General features: G+C 39.0%; 1 protein-coding gene across 6 annotated transcripts in view; it reads right to left on the reverse strand.

The window, feature by feature from the left end:
• CEP295 (centrosomal protein 295) overlaps window positions 1-16,785 on the reverse strand; it is a 56,261-nt gene extending 39,476 nt beyond the window's left edge. For 4 of the 6 annotated variants that reach the window (XM_030332980.1, XM_030332973.1, XM_032595051.1 and 1 more), the window contains exons 1-6: window positions 16,658-16,785; window positions 12,090-12,217; window positions 10,599-10,799; window positions 3,909-4,033; window positions 2,943-3,036; window positions 721-816 (exon numbers count right to left, since the gene is read on the reverse strand). In XM_030332980.1, the coding sequence (XP_030188840.1) occupies window positions 721-816; window positions 2,943-3,036; window positions 3,909-4,033; window positions 10,599-10,799; window positions 12,090-12,197 (624 nt within the window). In that variant the 5' untranslated portion in view covers window positions 12,198-12,217; window positions 16,658-16,785. Of the gene's footprint in view, window positions 1-720; window positions 819-2,942; window positions 3,037-3,908; window positions 4,034-7,841; window positions 7,927-10,598; window positions 10,800-12,089; window positions 12,218-16,657 lie in introns of those variants that run through there. The other 2 variants (XM_032595050.1, XM_032595052.1) reach the window with 2 other exon arrangements.
• Between the last annotated feature and the right edge of the window lie 2,688 nt (window positions 16,786-19,473).

The following is a 19,473-nucleotide window of genomic DNA, read 5'->3' on the forward strand; positions in this document are numbered from 1 at the left end:
CAGGAGTGCTGATGCATAGGGGCACTTGTACCCCAATGTTTATAGCAGCACTTTCAACAATAGCCAAATTATGGAAAGAGCCTAAATGTCCATCAACTGATGAATGGATAAAGAAGTTGTGGTTTATATATACAATGGAATACTACTTGGCAATGAGAAAGAACGAAATATGGCCTTTTGTAGCAAAGTGGATGGAACTGGAGAGTGTTACGCTAAGTGAAATAAGTCAGGCAGAGAAAGACAGATACCATATGTTTTCACTCATATGTGGATCCTGAGAAACTTAACAGAAGACGAGGGGAGAGGGGAAGGGGGAGAAAAAAAGTTACAGAGAGGGAAGAAGGCAAACCAGAAGAGACTCTTAAATACTGAGAACAAACTGAGGGTTGATAGGGGGTGGGAGGGAGGGGAAAATGGGTGATGGGCATTGAGGAGGGCACCTGTTGGGATGAGCACTGGGTGTTGTATGGAAACCAATTTGACAATAAATTACATATAAAAAAAATTAAAAAAAAAAAAAAGAAAAGTATGCGTATATACTTATATATACAAAGGCTACAATGAATTCATTAATGTATGAATCACATTACTCTTTGGTGATGACATTGGTAGTTGTTTTCCTATAGTTTATGCTTATGTGTATAGTGCCAAATTACACATATAACTCACTTCAATGAACAGAAATAAAGTGAGGATCATGAACAACAATAAGTCAATCACCTGGTTTGTGTCCATCTCTCTATTCACAAAAGTGTGGAGGTGATGATAGGTAGAACTACTGGTTTTCACATGAGAAGTTTTCTTTAATTCAATGTTCTGAAAAAGGAACGTAGACAATGGATTATTAGGTTAACAGTATTTTCAATTAAAGCTGAACCCAATAAAAAAAAAGTAATTTTGTATCTAACCAGTTATTCTTATTCATTTTTCTTACATGAGAATCATTCACTGTATTTCTATTAATGGGGAATATAGGTTGAGAAACTAGAGTATACTTAGGCAAGAATACTAAATTGGTGATGCTGTGTAGTTTACTGCATCACATCAGAAGGTACATAATGGCAAGTTGCTCTCTTATTACGGATTCTAAGTTTGAGCACTTGGTTATGGTGGTGGACGCCCAGTGATGAGAAAGCTGTCCTTTTTCAAACAGAAGTAAGACAGTGAATAAACGTAGATGGATGATAGACACCTGTCTGGTGCCAAAGTATCACCTCCCAGATTACTTGATAACTGAACAGAGCAAAATATACCTGTTTAATAGAGGTGTCTTGTATTCACCACCATAACCAAGTGAGACAAATAGAATATAAGAAACTAGTCTCCTCAAAAAGTCTGAAATACGAAAATTGAGTAGGGTTGAGTGACAGAATGTTCTAGATTGAGAGAGACTAAGACAAAACACGCAGAAGCAATGGGTGAAGCCCGACTGGAATCCTATTTAAAAAAGAAAGAAGTTGTTTCTACAAACCAAGAGCACACTGTATACACTATAAGCTAACTTGACAATAGATTTTATACATATGTAAATACAAATATAAATACAAACATAAAACGAAGTTGTAAAGTAAAACAATTTAGGGACAACTGGAGAATCTTAATTATGGACTATATACTAAATGGTATAAAAAATCAATATTAATTTCCTTAGTGTGATACTGTCATTGCATAAGAGAATGTCCTTATTCTTATAAGAAGCATAAAATATGCTACAATTTATATTCAAATGTATGCATTTATACACACAACTCTTTGAAATCTATACACACATATAGGTGTAAACAGCTATTCATTGTACTGTACTTGCCTTTTAACTTCTCTGTATTTTGAAAATTTTCGTAATAAAAAGTTAGGGGGAAAAGTACAACTACACATTGCATACAATCCCTATTTGTCAAATCACTTACACAGATAATGCTTTGTTTGCTTTTTGTAAGTATTTGACCCTGACTTGTTAGAACATCAGGAATTACAATAAAAGTAATCAAAAGGCATCATGGATAAAATACTGCTTGTGTTTTAACGAGGTACTGAGGGAGGCGGTACTTGAGGGAGCGAACGAAATCTGAAATGCTCCCATTTGAATCTTTTGGATCAAATGTCACATGGCAGATGGCTCCACATAAAAGCAGGAAGGCTGACAAAATCAAAGCCTTAAGAGGCCAACATCTGGTACCTCTGCTGATCTTACCTACATAAGATATACTTGTATATGCAATGAAATTAGATAGCCCTGTATGTAATGGTTTTTTAATTTCTACTTTTTAGATAAAAATAACTGTAATTGTGATAATCACCCAAACAGCCATTTCAATAACTACAACAAACTATTGTAAAACAAAAGAACCAATACCTTTTAAAATTAATTTCCACTTTGTCTTTTCTAAAATAAGTTCCAAATCACAAAAGCACACATATTACTCCCACAGAGAAATAGACATCTCTCATCCACTTTATGTAATCTCGTGTAAATTTATTAATTTATCTAAACCAAACTTCTTTACCTCTAAGAGGCTAACCATTTACAATGCCCAAATCTTGAATGTAAAAAGTTGACAGGGTAAATAATCCAGTTTTTTCCCCCCAACAAATAAAGGGCATTTTTAAAAAAGACCAAACCATTTATAGTTTTTTAAAAATCAAAAACATAGCTTTTGAAACAACTAAAAAAAAAATACAGACAACTGCTGAAAATTGAATACAGACTGGGTATTAGATATCACGAATATTAGTACTGTGCTTAAAAAAAATCCTTATACATCAGAGATATATACTAAAGAAGGAGTAAAAAAAGTATCTAGGATTATTTTTAAATACTCTAGACGTGTGTTACCTGCAAATTTAAAAATTAAGTTTAAACAAATGAAATTTTGACCTGCATTGAATTCTAATAATAAAGAATTATTATAAGCCAGTTCTTCTCAACACTCAAAGTAATTCACCTCAAAAAGAGTTGGAGGTGGTGGTGGCAGACTTGTAATTTTGGCAGATCTCTCTTTTTCCACAAGTAATGCTTCCTTTCGAGCTGTTATATGCCTTGAAAAAAACAAGAGATGTCCTAAATTAATCTCCCAGGTAATATTATAGCACAACCTTTAAGGTCTAAAATATAAAAGGCAGAGGATCTCAAGAAATCCTCCAGTTGGATCCCACAGGCTCAATATGTAGTTTAATAAAAAGTCTCTACACAACGGACATGTAAGAACATGTTTACAAGTAAAAGAGGTGTAGCTAAAGACATAAAGCCCTACGCTGAAACTGACCCAACAAACTAATGCTTCTTAATTTACAATGATTTAGAGTAAAAAAACTAGAAATGTTGATAAAGGTGGGCCACTGTATAAAATGAGCACTGTTGACTAGTAAGAGGCTCCATCACTTTTAAAACATGCAAAAATACACATTAAATGATTTGTCAATAGTCTGAGTCTCTTTCCATGCTCTTAACTGCACTGATTTTTCTTTTTTTTATATCGGAGGCAGACAGATTTGGGGGGACATTCGTTCTGAACTAGCCATACATTTTTCCAGAAACTAAGGAATTGCTAAAGTCATACTAGAAGAGAAAGCTCATTTGTTAATTTGCTCACCTAGGCAAACCAAACCCCCACCGCATTATTTTTATTTCATTTTATTTTTAAGTAGACTTCACACCCAGCATGGAGCCCAACATGGGGCTTGAACTCACAACCCTGAGATCAAGACCTGAGCTAAGATCACAAGCTGGACGCTTAACCGACTCAGCCACCCAGGAGCCCCCCAAGACATTGTTTTTAAACCAAGTTGAACAAATCAATTGATATACCACATGACTTATATTTAATATCTGTTTAAATAGTATCCGATGTATTCTCTACCTCTAGCCCTATCGGTTTCAGTGGAAAATATGGTAAAAATCATTATTTTACCAGGTTTTTTGTTTCATTAGTTCTTCTTTTTGATTTTTCTGTAATTTCAGAGCCTCTTTATGTCTCATTTCTGCTTTTCTTTTTCTTTCTGCTGCCCGCTGTGCCAGAGCATTCAAATCAGGTTCCTAAAAATATATATTACTTAAAATGTTATGTTAAACAAGATTAACATGCCAAACAAATAATATGGGTGGTTTGCCAGCCAGGGCAAAAATCACAAAGGTATTCAAATGACTGAGGTTTAGGAAACACTGCACTTAAAGCACAAAGTTAACGGCATAAATAAAACTACAAAAATCAGGTGTCACAATCCTAAGGCTATTTATTACTAAAAACAGACTAATCTCAGGGACCAAGGACCACATATCATTGTCACATACATCAAGGATGTTTATTTTCTTCACTAATTGTTTGATATCAAAGACCTTCCTTCTTTGGAACCAGGTTGGTTATTTTGTGCGACTGTATCTGGGACCACAATCTAGTATTTTCCAACCATAAATCACAATAAACAACACATGGCTTGGGAACAGTCTTAAATACTACGTTCTACTTTGTCTTTCTGAAAGTTATCAAAGAACTGTTACTGTTTGTGAATGAAATCCAAGTGTATACATATTCCACTATACATGTTTTAGAGGTATGAAGAATCATAAATGGGAAATCTGCATTCAGCCCAATGAAATCTGTCCAAAATGCTTGCAACAAACAACTTCTGATTCAGAAGGTTATTTTATTTACCCAGATAAATAAGTACTGGAAGAGAATACTTCCAATTTAAACATCATATGTTAAAGACAGATTTTACTTTCCTAATAAGTGATTCTTATTAGGAAATGCATCTAGCAGGATTATTAAATTATACTAATATATAAAAAATTGAGGCAGATCTGCTGGGGCAGCCCCAGCATGGAGCACCCCAGGAACCCCAGCCTGCTCCAGTTCAGTCTTTGTGCCAGGGCAGCCCTGCAGTACAGCGCATCAGGCCCCTGGGCTATGACCACACCAGCTCCAGCTGGCCAGCAATAGCTGCTGGGCACACTCAGTCTACTCTGGGGACATTCCTACATAAGGCCACTCCCTCAAGACCAGGAGAGGGAATTGTTCCACCTAATTCCCAGAAACATACACAGAAAGTCAGACAAAAGGAGATGGAGAAATATGTTCTAAATAAAAGGAACAAGGCAAAACCATAGAAAGAAAAAAAAAAAACTAAACAAAATGGAGACAGGCAATATAGCTGGTAAAGGGTTCAAAGTAATGGTGAGGAGGAAGCTCACCAAATTTAAGAGTAGATGAATTCAGTGAGAACTTAAAAAAGAGATAGAAAATATAAAAAAGAACCAACCACAGGGCACCTGGGTGTCTCAGTTGGTGAAGATGATTTCGGTTCAGGTCATGATCTCACAGTTTGGGAGTTTAAGCCCTGTGCATGGCTCCTTGCTGACAGCGCAGAGCCTGATTAGGATTCTGTCTCTCCCTCTCTCTGCCCTTCTCCTGCACTCATGCTCTCTCTCTCAAAATAAATAAATAAACTTAAAAAGAAAAAGAAAAATACACTAGAGGGAATCAACAGCAAATTAAAGGATGCAGAAGAATGAATCAGTTGGCTGGAAAAAAGGGTAGCGGAAAGCACCCAAGCTAAACAGCAAAAATAAAAATGAATAATAATAAAAATAATGAGGATAGGTTAAGGGACCCAAGACACCTTCAAGCATAATAGCATTCACATTACAGGGGTCCCAGAGGAGAATAAAGGGGAACAGAAAAACACATTTGAACAAACAATAGCTGAAAACTTTCCGAACCTAGGGAGGTAAACAGACTTCCAGGTTCAGGAAGCACACAGAGGACCTAACAACATGAAACCAAGGAGGCTCACACCAAGATACACAATTAAAACATCAACAATTAGATCATCACCTTGAAACCAGCCTTACAAGAAATGTTAGAGAGATTTCTTTAAGTGGAAAAGAAAAAGCCATAACTAGAAGCAAGAAAACTATGAAAGGAAAAAATTCCACTGGTTGATCACTTATAAAGCTAGTATGAAGGTTACGGGATAAAAGTAATAAAATCAATTATATCTACAATAATTAGTTAAGGGACACATGAAACAAAACAATGTAAAATATTATACCACACATAAAATGTAAAAGGGGGAGTACAAATTTAGTGTTTTTAGAATGTCTGAACTTAAGCAACCATCGACTTAATATAGACTGCTATATACACAGAATACTATATATGAACCTCATAACCAAAACCCAAAAACCTCTAATAGACACACAAAATAGAAACAAATCCAAGCATAACACTGAAGAAAGTCATCAAAACACAAAGAGAGCAAGAGAGGAAGAAAGGAACACAGGAAAAACTACAAAAAACAACCAGAAAATAACAAAATGGCAGTAAGTACATACCTGTCAATGATTATTTTAAATGTAAATGAACGAAATGTTCCAATCAAAAAGACATGGGGTGCTGGGGTGCCTGGCTCAGTCAGTTGAGCATCTGACTTTGGCTCAGGTCACGACCTCAAAACTTACGGGTTGGAGCCCCTCTGTGATGACAGCTCAGAGCCTGGAGCCTGCTTCAGATTGTCTCCCTTTCTCTCTGCCCCTCCCCCGCTCACGCTCTCTCAAAATAAATAAACATAATAAGAAAAAAAGACATGGGGTGAATGGATAAAAACTATGACCCATTTACATGCTGCCTACAAGAGACCCACTTCAGATCTAAAGACACATACAGACTGAAAGTTAAGGCTGGAAGAAGATATTCTATACAAATGGAAGAAATAGGGAAAAAAAGCCAGGTAACAATACTTTTATCAGACAAACAGACTTTAAAACAAAGACTATACCAAGAAACAAAGAAAGGCATTACATAATGAAAAGAGGCTGTAACAACTGTAAACATATATGCACCCAACATAGGAACATCTAAATATATAAAGTAAATATTAACAGCCACTTACATACAGATAGATCATCCAGACAGATGGACTTAAAATATAGAGAGAAAACATTCTGTCTAAAAAACAAAACAAAAACAACAACAACAACAATGCAGAATACACAGTCTTTTCAAGTTCATATGGAACATCCACCAGGATAGATCACATGTTAGGCCACAAAACATGTCTCATTAAATTTAAGAAGTGAAATCATATCAAGCACCTTTCTGACCACAACAGTATGGAACTAGAAATCAATTACAAGAAAAAAACTGGGGGTAAGAAAAAAAAAAAAAAAACAACCACACTAAAGATAAACAACAGATGGGTCAATGAAAAAGTCAAAGAGGAAATAAAAAAATAGAGAAAAATGAAAATGGAAACACAAATTCTCTGAGATGCAGCAAAAGCAGTTCTAAGACGGAAGTTAAAAGCAATACAGGCCTCTCTCAAGAAACAAGAAAAATATCAAATAAATAACCAATCTTATACCTAAAGGAACTAAAAAACAAGAAGCAGCAAAGCCAAATGTTAGTAAAAATAAGGACAGAGATCAGAGTGGAAATAAATGAAATAGAGATTTAAAAAAAAGATCAATGAAACTAAGCTGGTTCTTTGAAAAGATAAACAGAATTGAGAAACATTTAGCCAGACTCATCAAGAAAAAAGAAAGAGCATTTAAGTAAATAAAATCTGAAAGACAACTTACACCACAGAAAAACAAAGAATTAGAAAAGACTACTATGAAAAATTATACACCAACAAAATGGACAACTTAGAAAAAATTGGATAAATTCCCAGAAACAATCTTCCAAGACTGAATCAGGAAGAAAGAGAAAACACGAGCAGACTGATTACTAACATTAAAGTTGAATTAATAATAAAAAAAAAAAAACTCCCCCAAAATAGAAGTCCAGGACTAGATGGCTTCTGGTGAATTTCTACCAAACATTTAAAAAAGAATTAATACTTACCATTCTCAAACTATTCCATAAAATAGAAGAGGGAGGAATGCTTCCAAATGCATTCTATAAGGCCAGCATAACCCTGTACCACAACCAGATAGAAGCTACAGGAAAAGAAAAATCATAGGCCAAAATCCCTCATCAACATAGATGCAAAAATCCTCAACAAAATATTAGCAAATTGAATTCAACAATACATTAAAAGAATTATTTACCATGATCAAATAGGACTTATACCAGGAATGAAGGATGTTCAAAAAGTACAACTCAATTACTATAATACAGCACATTAACAAAATGAAGAATAAAGACCATATGATCAATTTCAACAGATGTAGGAAAAGCATTTGACAAAATTCAACATCTATTCATGACAAAAACTCTCAACAAAATGGGTTCAACATAACAAAAGGCGATTTATGAGAACCCCACAACTAACATCATATTCCATGGTGAAAAGTTGAAAGCGCTTCCTCTAAGATCAGAAACAAGGATGGCTACTCTTTTATTCAACACAGTACTGGAATTCCTAGCCACAGAAATCACACAAGAGATAAAAGGCATCCAAACTGGAAAGGAACAGGTAAACTGTCAGTATTTGCAGATGACATGATTTTACATATAGAAAACCCTAAAGACTCCACCAAAAAACTATTAAAATAAATGAATTCGGTAAAGCTGCAGGATACACAATTAATATACACAATTCTGTTGCATTTCTGTACCTTAATAACAAAGTAGGACAAAAAGAAATTAGGAAAACAATCCCATTTACAATTATATCACAAAGAATAAAATACCCAGGAATAAATGTAACCAAGGCGTGAAGAGAATTATACTCTGAAAATTATAAAACACCAATGAAAGAAACTGAAGATGACACAAATAAATGGAAAGGTATACAATGTCCAAGAACTGGAAAAATTAATATTGTTAAAATGTCCAAACTACCCAAAGCAATCTACAGAGTCAATGCAATTCCTATCAAAATACCAACAAAATTTTCCACAGAACTAGAACAAATAATTCTAAAATTTGTACAGAATCACAAAGACTCCAAATAGCCAAAGCAATCTTAAGAAAGAAGAAGGAACCTGGAGGCATCACACTTGCTGATTTCAAACTGTATTACAAAACTATAGTAATCAATATAGTATGGTAGTGACACAAACACACACACAGATCAATGGAACAGAATACAGAACACAGAAATAAACCCATGTTTATATGGTCAATTAATCTGTGACAAAGTAAACAAGAATATACAATGGAGAAAAGACAGTCTCTTCAATAGTGTTGGAAATTGGACTGCCACATGCAAAAGATTAAAACGGGACCACTTTCTTGCACCAGATACAAAAATTAACCCCAAATGGATTAAAGACCTAAATGTAAGACCTGAAACCATTAAATTCCTAAAAGAAAACATAAGTAGTAATCTCTTGGAAATCCGCCTCAGCATTATTTTGCTGGATATGTTTCCTTAGGCAAGGAAAACAAAAGCAAAAATAAGCAACTGGACTACATCAAACTAAAAAGCTTTTTCACAGTGAAGGAAACCATAAAAAAATGAAAAGGTAATCTATTGAATGGGAGAAGATACCGATAAATGATATATCAGATAAGGCATTAATCTCAACTATATAAGGTACTCATACAACCCAAAACAACAAAAATCAAATAATCCAATTTAAAAATATGCAGAGGACTTAGACAGTTTTCCAAAGAAGACACACAGCTGGCCAACAGACACAAGAAAAGATGCTCCACATCTCTAATTAAAGAAATGCAAATCAAAAGCACAATGAGGTATCACCTCACACCTGTCAGAATGGCGAGTATCAAAAAGAAACAACAAGTGTTGGTGAGGATATAAGAGAAAAGAGAATCCTTGTGCACTGTTGGTAGAAACGTAAATTGGTGCAGTCACTGTGGAAACAGTAGGGAGGTTCTTCAAAAAATTAAAAATAAAAAATACCAGTAATTCTACTGCTGGGTATTTACCCAAAGAAAATGAAACACCAATTTGAAAAGATATATGTACCCCTATGTTTACTGCAGATTTATTATAATAGCCAAGATACAGAAGTAGCCTAAGTGTCCACTGACAGATAAGTGGATAAAAAAACTATAGTGTATGTATATATACAATGGAATATCAGTCATAAAAAAAAAAAAAAAATGAGACCTTGCCATTTCCAACAGCATGGAAAGCCTACGGGTACTGTGCTAAGTAAAATAATTCAGACAGAGAAAGACAAATACCTTATGATTTCACTGGTATGTGAAATCTAAAAAAACAAAACAAATGAACAAATAAAAAAATAAGAAACTGACTAATCAATATAGAGAACAAACTGGTGGTTGCCAGAGGTGAGTAGGTGGGGGATGGGTGAAATAGGTGGAGGGGATTAAGAGGTACAAACTTGTCACTATAGAATAAGTCACAGGAATGAAAAAATACATCATAGAGAATATAATCAACACTATCGCGATAACTCTGTAGGCGACAGACGGTAACTACCCTTATCAGGGTGAGCACCGCATAAGGTAATTGTTGAACCACAATGTTGTACACCTGAAACTAATAAAATATTGTATGCCAACCACTTTAAATAAAGAAAAAAAAAGACTGTAGAAAACATAAGTTTAGGCTGCCCCAAATAAATTCTATGCGTGCAAACATTCATACCAGACAACATTGAATAACTGTAACTTACTTTTAACCACTACTACCAGACAGGCGGTCAGTAAGTGTTCACTTACATTTTCTTTGGCTTGTTGGTGTCCCTCTCCCATATTTCTTAAACTTGCCAAATACAGTTTTTCCAAGTTCTTTATTTTCTGAGTTTGTGATTCTTTCCATTCTGTCCTTAGTTCCTCTGCCAAACGGGCGAATTGCTGATTTCTCCTGTGTTTTATATCTTCTCTTATCTGAAAGGCGATATCCCTTTCTTGTTCTCGAACCTAAAGAATGCATATTTAACAGATTATATGAAAAGAGGCTTACTTCAAGTTTTCTGAAAAGCTACTTGGAAATAGGAACTTAAATGAATTCTCCTCAGGTATATCAATTTTCCTGAATATCCTTATATTAGGTAAGGCCTACGGAAAGCAGAAAATCCAAGTGATGTAAGAAGTTAAACCCTCAAGACTACTTCTAAAGTTCTAACTCATTAGCTACTATCTTCTCCTCTCCAATCTAAGCACTAACAGGATTACCATGGTCATTTTAATAACCTATAAGAGGTTAAAAAGGTAAGGATGATCAACAAAATTTCTAGCCCAGGTGAATACAGATAGAGCTGGATGAGAAGTCCATGTTTGTGGTACATCATCCCCAATTCTAGACAGAATGGCACCTACAACACGCTTCACGAGGACTTAAATATCTTACTCTGAGAAGACCTCTAGAAAAGAATAATCTACAACTTCTTAATCAGTCTGTTGCAGCAGCTAATAATCTTTCCAGTAAGTCTTCAAAGCCATTCTAATCTTCCTACTCGAATCCTCATCAATAACACACAATTTAAAAAATGTTTAAAGAATGATTTTCTTTTTTTTAAAACTTTTTTTTTCAACGTTTATTTATTTTTTGGGGACACAGAGAGACAGAGCATGAACGGGGGAGGGGCAGAGAGAGAGGGAGACACAGAATCGGAAACAGGCTCCAGGCTCTGAGCCATCAGCCCAGAGCCTGACGCGGGGCTCGAACTCACGGACCGCGAGATCGTGACCTGGCTGAAGTCGGACGCTTAACCGACTGCGCCACCCAGGTGCCCCTAAAGAATGATTTTCAAATAATTATCAAGTCAAATAATCCCTAACCTCAAACTCTTCTTCATCTGTTTACTATTACAGCCTATTTTTCGAATTTTCCAAAACTAGTTAATACACAAGAACCAGGGCTCTTGTACAGCCAGAAAAGGGCTTTATTTTTTAAAATGTTTTTAATGTTTATTCATTTTTGAGAGAGAGATGGAGACAGAGCACAAGCAGGGGAGGGGCAGAGAGAAAGGGAGACACAGAATCCGAAGCAGGCTCCAGGCTCTGACCTGTCAACAGAGTCCAACACGGGGCTCAAACCCACAAACTGTGAGATCATGACCTGAGCCAAAATCAGATGCTCAATTGACTGAGCCACCCAGGCGCCCCAGAAAAGGGCTTTAAATGCAACATTTAGAACTCTCTACTATAAACCCACTAATAATTTGGGGAAGACAAAGAATTTGAAACATTGTTCTAAATGAATCTTACCTGCAGCAGTCTTAGTTTTCGTCTTCTTTCATAATCTTCCTTTAAAACGAAAGCTTCCTCATTAGGACTCAATCTCAGCTTGCCAGCATTCCCTACCTTTCTTTTCATTTCTGGGTACTTTAGAGATTCTGAATTTAAAAAAAGAAAAGAAAAAAATGTCTATTAAAATAGGGTAGCAAAGATTAGAACAATTTTTAAAATGTATTTAACAGTTCATATTTAAAGGACTATATACATATGAAAAAAAAAATTTAGATAGACTAAGTCGATTTATATCTACAAGTAGCATTTACTTGGAAACGTTTTCCCCCATTACAGCAGTGTGTTTATCTAGAGTATCTGGAACCTGACTTCTGATCAAGATTTACAGAGTTTACCTAGCTTAAATGTAAAAAAAGCACAAAGACTTAAAAAAATGTGTTAGCATAAATGTTTTCACAATTACAATGTCACACTCGAGAACGCTGATAACTTGTTCATAACCAGCAAGACTGCTGTAATTGTAAAAGGCTCCTGCTCCCTAGATTCAACTCTCAGTCTGCTGTGTATAACTTGATCGCCAAGTGTCACTGTATCATATGGAATCACATCAACCTTCAACAATTCTTTAATAATTACTATGGTGTGATTTTTTTTAAAAATCAACAACCATTTAAAAATTTTCTGAGGATAATTCTGTTGTTTGGATGAGTCAGGTGTTCAGGTTCTCAGATCTACTCTTCTAATGCCATTGACCAGGTGTTGTCACTCTCCACCCTAGGTGGTAACATGGATACTCAGAGCTTTCGGAAGTTAGCTTATGACCCACTTCTTCATGAGACTCTATCAATTTTTGCCTTACCCACCCACCACCCCATTCCTGACTTGCTCACCTATGATGAATATTACCTTTACACACACATGGGGACCAATCTAATGTTGTCTTCGTATTACCTTCCTCTAGTTTTTCATCTATTACAGCGTGCCCTTTTTTTTTTTTTTCAACGTTTTTATTTATTTTTGGGACAGAGAGAGACAGAGCATGAACGGGGGAGGGGCAGAGAGAGGGAGACACAGAATCGGAAACAGGCTCCAGGCTCCGAGCCATCAGCCCAGAGCCTGACGCGGGGCTCGAACTCACGGACCGCGAGATCGTGACCTGGCTGAAGTCGGACGCTTAACTGACTGCGCCACCCAGGCGCCCCTACAGTGTGCCCTTTCTAGCTAGATTCCTAACAACTGAAGGACAGAGGTTATCGTTTTATTTTAATATTCAAACTAATTTAACAAATAACTACCAGGCAGTATTGCACATGCTATGGATGGATATTGTTTTGGGCTAGGAGGATTTAAAGTTATCTAATAGGACTCTGAGTCCAAAAAGAAATAACGGCTTGCATTTGAAAATCTTTTCCAATGCATCCCATTTATCTGATATTCACAGGGCCTTGATAACAGTAGGTGAAGTGCTGTCTCCCTCATTTTTTTTTTTTTTTTTTGCAAGCGAGGGAGGGGCAGAGAGAGAGAGAGGGTGAGAGAATCCCAAGCAGCCTCTGCAATGTCAGTGCAGAGCCTGATGCAGGGGTCTTGATCTCACAAGATCATGACCTGAGCTAAAATCAAGAGTTGGCCCCTTAAATGTTTGTTTATTTTTGAGAGAGAGGGAGAGAGACAGAGACTGAGTGCAAGTGGGGGAGGGGCAGAGAGAGAGGGAGACACAGAATCTGAAGCAGGCTTCAGGCTGAGTTGTCAGCACAGAGCCCAATGCGGGGTTCGAACTCATGAACCGTGAGATCATGACCTGAGCAGGAGTCAGAGGCGTAACCGACTGAGGCACCCCAAGAGTCCACCGCTTAAAGATGCTTAACCAACTAAGCCACCCAGGCGACCCTGTCTTCCTCATTTTACAAATGAAGAATCAAAAAGCCTTTTGGGTTAAAGGACTTGACCTAAGCGACAGGATCTGTTGGCAGATCCAAAGGAAGAGTCTGGTTTCCTTATTCCATATGGCTCCTAACTTTCTGACATGCTAAAACATGTGGAATGAGGAAATTTTGGCTTAAACCAGTATTTTTTTGTGAGTGGGGACTGATGAACAAGGAAGTACTAAACAAAGAAAAAATGAGCAAGATTAAATTCAGTCCTCACAATTTTTCTGAAGGTCTCTGAAAATTCATATAAAAACCTGATAAATCTCACAATGTATCAAGGGAAAAAAGACAAAAAAGAGAACACACTACAAAATTCCATTTATATGAAACTCAAAAACAAGCAAGACCAATCTATGATTAGAGAGGTTAAAATAGGGGGTCATCTTTCTGTAGGTTAATGACTAGGATGGGACACAAGGAGCCTGCAAGGGTGCTAGAAATGATCTGTATTTTGATCTGTATAATGATGACACAGGTGTATACATATGTAAAAATTCCTCACATGTTACACTTGGATGGTTATACTTTATTCTAAGTTAAACCTCAAAAGACGGGGGGGGGGTGACACTATTTTTTCAGATTGCTTTGAGTATTTCTCATCTTATTTGCTTCAGGAGCATAGGAAAACATAGGTTACTTTTACCGCCTTAGATGTGATAGAGTGACTTTTCTCTTGCATATAATTTTCTTAATTTTTTAACTTATTTGTAAGTAATTTCAGACTTAGAATTCCCATATACTGTACTCTTTCCCCAGCTCCTCTAAGTGGCAATCACAGCACAACGACCAAAACCAAGAAATTAACATTCGCACAATACTTTTAACTAATCTACAGACCTTATTCAAATTTTGTCAAGTACTCCACTAATGTCCATTTTCTGAACCAGGACCCAATTCAAGGACAACCCACTGCTTTCAACAGTTGTAGATCTCTGGGTCCTCCAAGAAGCAGAGGACAAGACAGGATTAAACCCACAAAGATTTTGTTAGGAGATGCCTGTGTGAGGTAAAATGGGAGGGAGCCAGTAAAAGCTGGGAGCACTTCAGACAGACTTCCATGCCAATTTGACAATTAATGGAGAGAGGGAAATTTGGGCAGATGACCGCCATGCAGCCTAAAGAGACTGATTCAGTAAGACCTCTGAGGAGTTCTTAAGCGAAAGTCCCTGTGTCTCAGGAATAGGCCTGCCTTAATGTCCATGCCATGTTCAGCCACTGGCCAGAAGCAGCCATGCAAATGAATTCAGAATACGGGAGCTGAAGGTTTGTGAACTACATTTTCACCACTGCTGAAATTGTAATGCCTCCTTTGACTCCTCTAATCTGGGACAGTTCCTCAGTCTGTGCCTTTCTTTTCAACCTCTTGATTTTTTTTTTTTAAACTACTGGTCAGTTATTTTGTAGAACGTCCCTCGATATGGAGTCACTTAATCTTTCCTTGTAGTTGCACTAAGAGTATGCATTTTTGGCAAGAACACCGCAAAAGTGATGATGCGACCTTTCTCAGTGTATTAAATTGTGTTAACATGTCTTACTGCCAGCTGCTGATGTTAATTTTGATCACTTGGTTGGGTCGTGTCTACCAGGTCTCTCCGCTTCTCCTTTGTTAAGTATCTGGTGGAGAGACAGTTGAGGCTATATATGTAAGTATCATGTTCCTTACTATACGTTTGCTCCTGAGTAACCACTGATGGCTGTTTGAAACATTAACTGTGGCGTTTGCCAAAAAGCATTTTCTATTTCCATTCTTCCTCCTACACTTACCAATCGCAATCCTACTGTACGGAAGTTTCCCCTGCTCCTTCTCTTATTCATTAAATCATTTATTCCTATCAATATGGATTTTTAAATTCTGCGTATTAATACCATCCAGTAACAGAGATACTAATTTATCTTTTAAGGATTTGTCCCGAGGATTAAATGGCACATACTGTAGCCACAAAATACAAGCCCTAGAAGATTTGCGTTCAAGACTCATCATGGCCATTTACTGCAGGAAGACACTGGCCAAGTCACTTACGTTACTTTGGTCTCGTTTTCTTAAAGTATATTGGAAATCACAGCATCTACCCCAAAAGGTTGTTCTGATGATTACGTGACTTAATGAATGTGAAACTGCTAATACCGTTTTAGTATTAAAGACTCAAACGTTCCCCCACTGTTTTAAAAGCTCAGCTTGCGGCCGGACTTACTACCTGAGAAATTAAAGGTGAGAGACACCAAAACAGAGCACGCTGTCTGCAAGAAACAATTGCAGGCAGTGCTCTTAAACCGGCACAAGGTTTCAGGCCAAGTCCGCGGCTGACACGCGGGAAGGGAGGGCAGGACGCACCGAAAAGCGTTTCGTTTACAGCAGCAACCGCGGAGGCCTTCCCGGCTGCCCCCGATTCGCAAGCCCAAGGACCTCGCGCGACAGCACCCCGGGAGGGGGCGCAAGGCCACACGCGCCTAAGGTCCGGGAGCAGCCTCTCGCAGCAAGCAGCGGGTCTGCGTCCGGACGCATCTCCAGTCCCCCAACTCCTCACCGCCGCCAGCCCGACCCCAGGCAGGGCCCGGGGCCTTCAAGGCATCCCCTTCCGGAGGAGCACACCTCGAGTTCCGGGGCTTAAGGAGTTCTGCACGGCCGGGCCGCGGGAAGCAGGCGCGTCCGTCACTCACCCGTGAACCAGAAACCCGGGGTCAGGAATCACAGCTCAGACAGAAAAGGCCCCGGCGCCAGGGGCCCACCAGCTTCCCAACAGCCGTTTGTGCGCCTGCGGGGCAGCCATCGCCGACCTCCCGTCACTTCCGTCATTCAAACAGCCCGCCAATGGCTGGGCCAAGCCGCGGGAATCGGCCTAGTCCCGCCTCCCCCGAGGACAGCCGGGACTGCCGCGCCGGAAAAGCCCGCGCCCGCGCCGCGCCGGCCGCGCCCGCGCCGCGCCCGCGCCCGCGCCCGCGCCCGCGCCCGCGCCCGCGCCCGCGCCCGCGCCCGCGCCCGCGCCCCGCGCCCCGCCCGCGCCCGCGCCCGCGCCCGCGCCCGCGCCCGCCCGCGCACGCGTCAAACCCTACGCATCGGCCTATTATTCCTCGTACCTGCCGCGGATTTGAAGTTTGCTGCCTTTCTCTCAATGCGCTCATGTTATAGATCAGGAGGCAGAGGTCCAGAAAGGGGAAAATATTTGCCCAGAGCGTTGAGGGTGACTTTAGTTTTAAGCCCTGTTATGAAGATGCCTTGGGATATACATCCTTTTGTGCACTGCCTACACAATTCATTTGGTACATTATGCTGCAGTGTCTCACAGCGTTCCTTCAAGGCCTCCAGTTTGGACAACACTGAACCGTATCATGACACTCTGTGCCTCCAAAGGTCCGATACATGTAGAACATGTTACAAATTTACTCACTATAAATAACCTGTAATCAGAAAAGGGATGGGTCCAGGTTCGTATTTATTGAGCAACTATTATGTGCCAGGTACAGTGTGGTAGGTGCAGGGGAGACCAGGGTAAACAGATTATGGCCCCCTCCTAGATTTTGTAGCCTGCAGTTAAAACACAAAAAATCAAACAATTAGAAAACGGAGAGTGGGGAAGAGGGAAGTTGCTGCCATGATCAGATTCAGCATCATTGTGCAGAAGAGGCCAAAGGGACTGAAGGCTGAAAACTATCAATTTAGGATACTACTACAGGAAGTGAAAGATGATCATAATGAGAATGGAGAGAAATGAGTAGATTTAAGAAGCAAACGAGGCCAAACATCAGAAATTGGTGGTTACCTGGTTATGGAAAGCGAAGGGAGGGAGAAATCAACCATGATGCCTAAGTTCTATGTATGTTTGGCAACATACAGTGAGTGGATAAGGATAACATCCTGCTAGAACTCAGGAAAAGAAGCAGATTTGAGGGGGAATCAATGAGTTCAGTTTTGAATATTTTGAATTTGAGCTTTTTATGGGATATCTAGACAAAGGAATGAATTGTAGAAATATTTCAGAGGCAAAGTTAGTAGTACTGACAAAGGACTATGGGTGAGGTTGGGGAGAAAGTTGAGAGTGAAATTAATCTCATAGGTGGTGCCACCAACCAAGGGAGAAATCAGAAGTGGGAGTCAGTTAAAGTGGGCAAGGAGATGAGCTCAGCTCTGGACGCATTGAACTTTACTTGCCTGTGGAACATTGAGTGATGGGCAGTAGTGGATGACTACAGAGGTAGATAGCCCACAGAGCTGGGCTAGCATATAGACTTGGGGTTCATTTCCATATGAGTGACAACCAGAGCAGAGTGATAACCAGAGGATGAGATCACTTGGCGAGGGTTTGCAGAGTGAGAAGAACAATGAACTAAGGACCAAACTCTGAGGAACATCAAAACTTAAAGGGAGTTAGAGAAACAAACTGTCCAAGGACATAAAGAATAAATAGTGTGATCCCACCTCAGCTTTGCAAATAAGGAAGCTAAGTGAAGGGGAAATTCAGTGACTTGGCCAAAAGCACATGTACGTGGAGGGTGAAACCAGGACTAGAATTCATGTCCTTATCCTAAATACTAGAATTTTTCCTCCCTTTCCATTTCCTGTCATAGTTATCATGATGAATAGTTGCTTCATTCTAAACATATTCTTCAACATCCTCAACATAGACTCAGAGATACCCTCTTACACCCAACAAAAGATGTGCCCATTATTTCATGCTGTTGGGTAGGTTTAGTGCCCGCCATGTTTTTCAAAAGTACTCTGTACATTTCCCATCATAGCACTTACCAGTTCTTATTGAAATGAGCTGTCAATAGGCCTCTCTATTGATTAGACTCTGAGTTCCTCAAGAACCAGTAGTGCATTTTGTTCAGTTGCTGGCCACATACATCTTCTTAAATGCTTGCTGAGTGAATTATATGCTTCACTTCCCCAACCTGCATCCTGGGCAGAAATTCTGCAATCGGAGATTTTAAATTAAGGCTTGTTCTATTTTCTTTTCTTTTTTTTTTTTTAATTTTTTTTTCAACGTTTTTATTTATTTTTGGGACAGAGAGAGACAGAGCATGAACGGGGGGAGGGGCAGAGAGAGAGGGAGACACAGAATTGGAAACAGGCTCCAGGCTCCGAGCCATCAGCCCAGAGCCTGACGCGGGGCTCGAACTCACGGACCGCGAGATCGTGACCTGGCTGAAGTCGGACGCTTAACCGACTGCGCCACCCAGGCGCCCAAGGCTTGTTCTGTTTTCAATAGAAGGCAGTTAGGAATCAAAGAAAGCCCAGTGGGCTTAGAGTCAGAGCATCTGGTTTAGCATTACAACTCTGAGACTTTCTAACTGTAGGACACGAAGCCAATGAGCCCTAGTTTCTGTTTTGGTTCTCTGTTGTTGCCAGCCAAACCACCCTAGAATGCCCACAATGGCTCACTCTTTATGGCTGGCAGTTGACTCTGGCTGTCAGTGCAAGGCTCAGCTGGATCTGGTGAATGGTATGACTCTTTGTGGCCATTCTCTGTGGGTTG

The sequence above is a fragment of the Lynx canadensis genome, chromosome D1 (genome assembly GCF_007474595.2).
Source record: "Lynx canadensis isolate LIC74 chromosome D1, mLynCan4.pri.v2, whole genome shotgun sequence".
NCBI lineage: Eukaryota > Metazoa > Chordata > Mammalia > Carnivora > Felidae > Lynx > Lynx canadensis.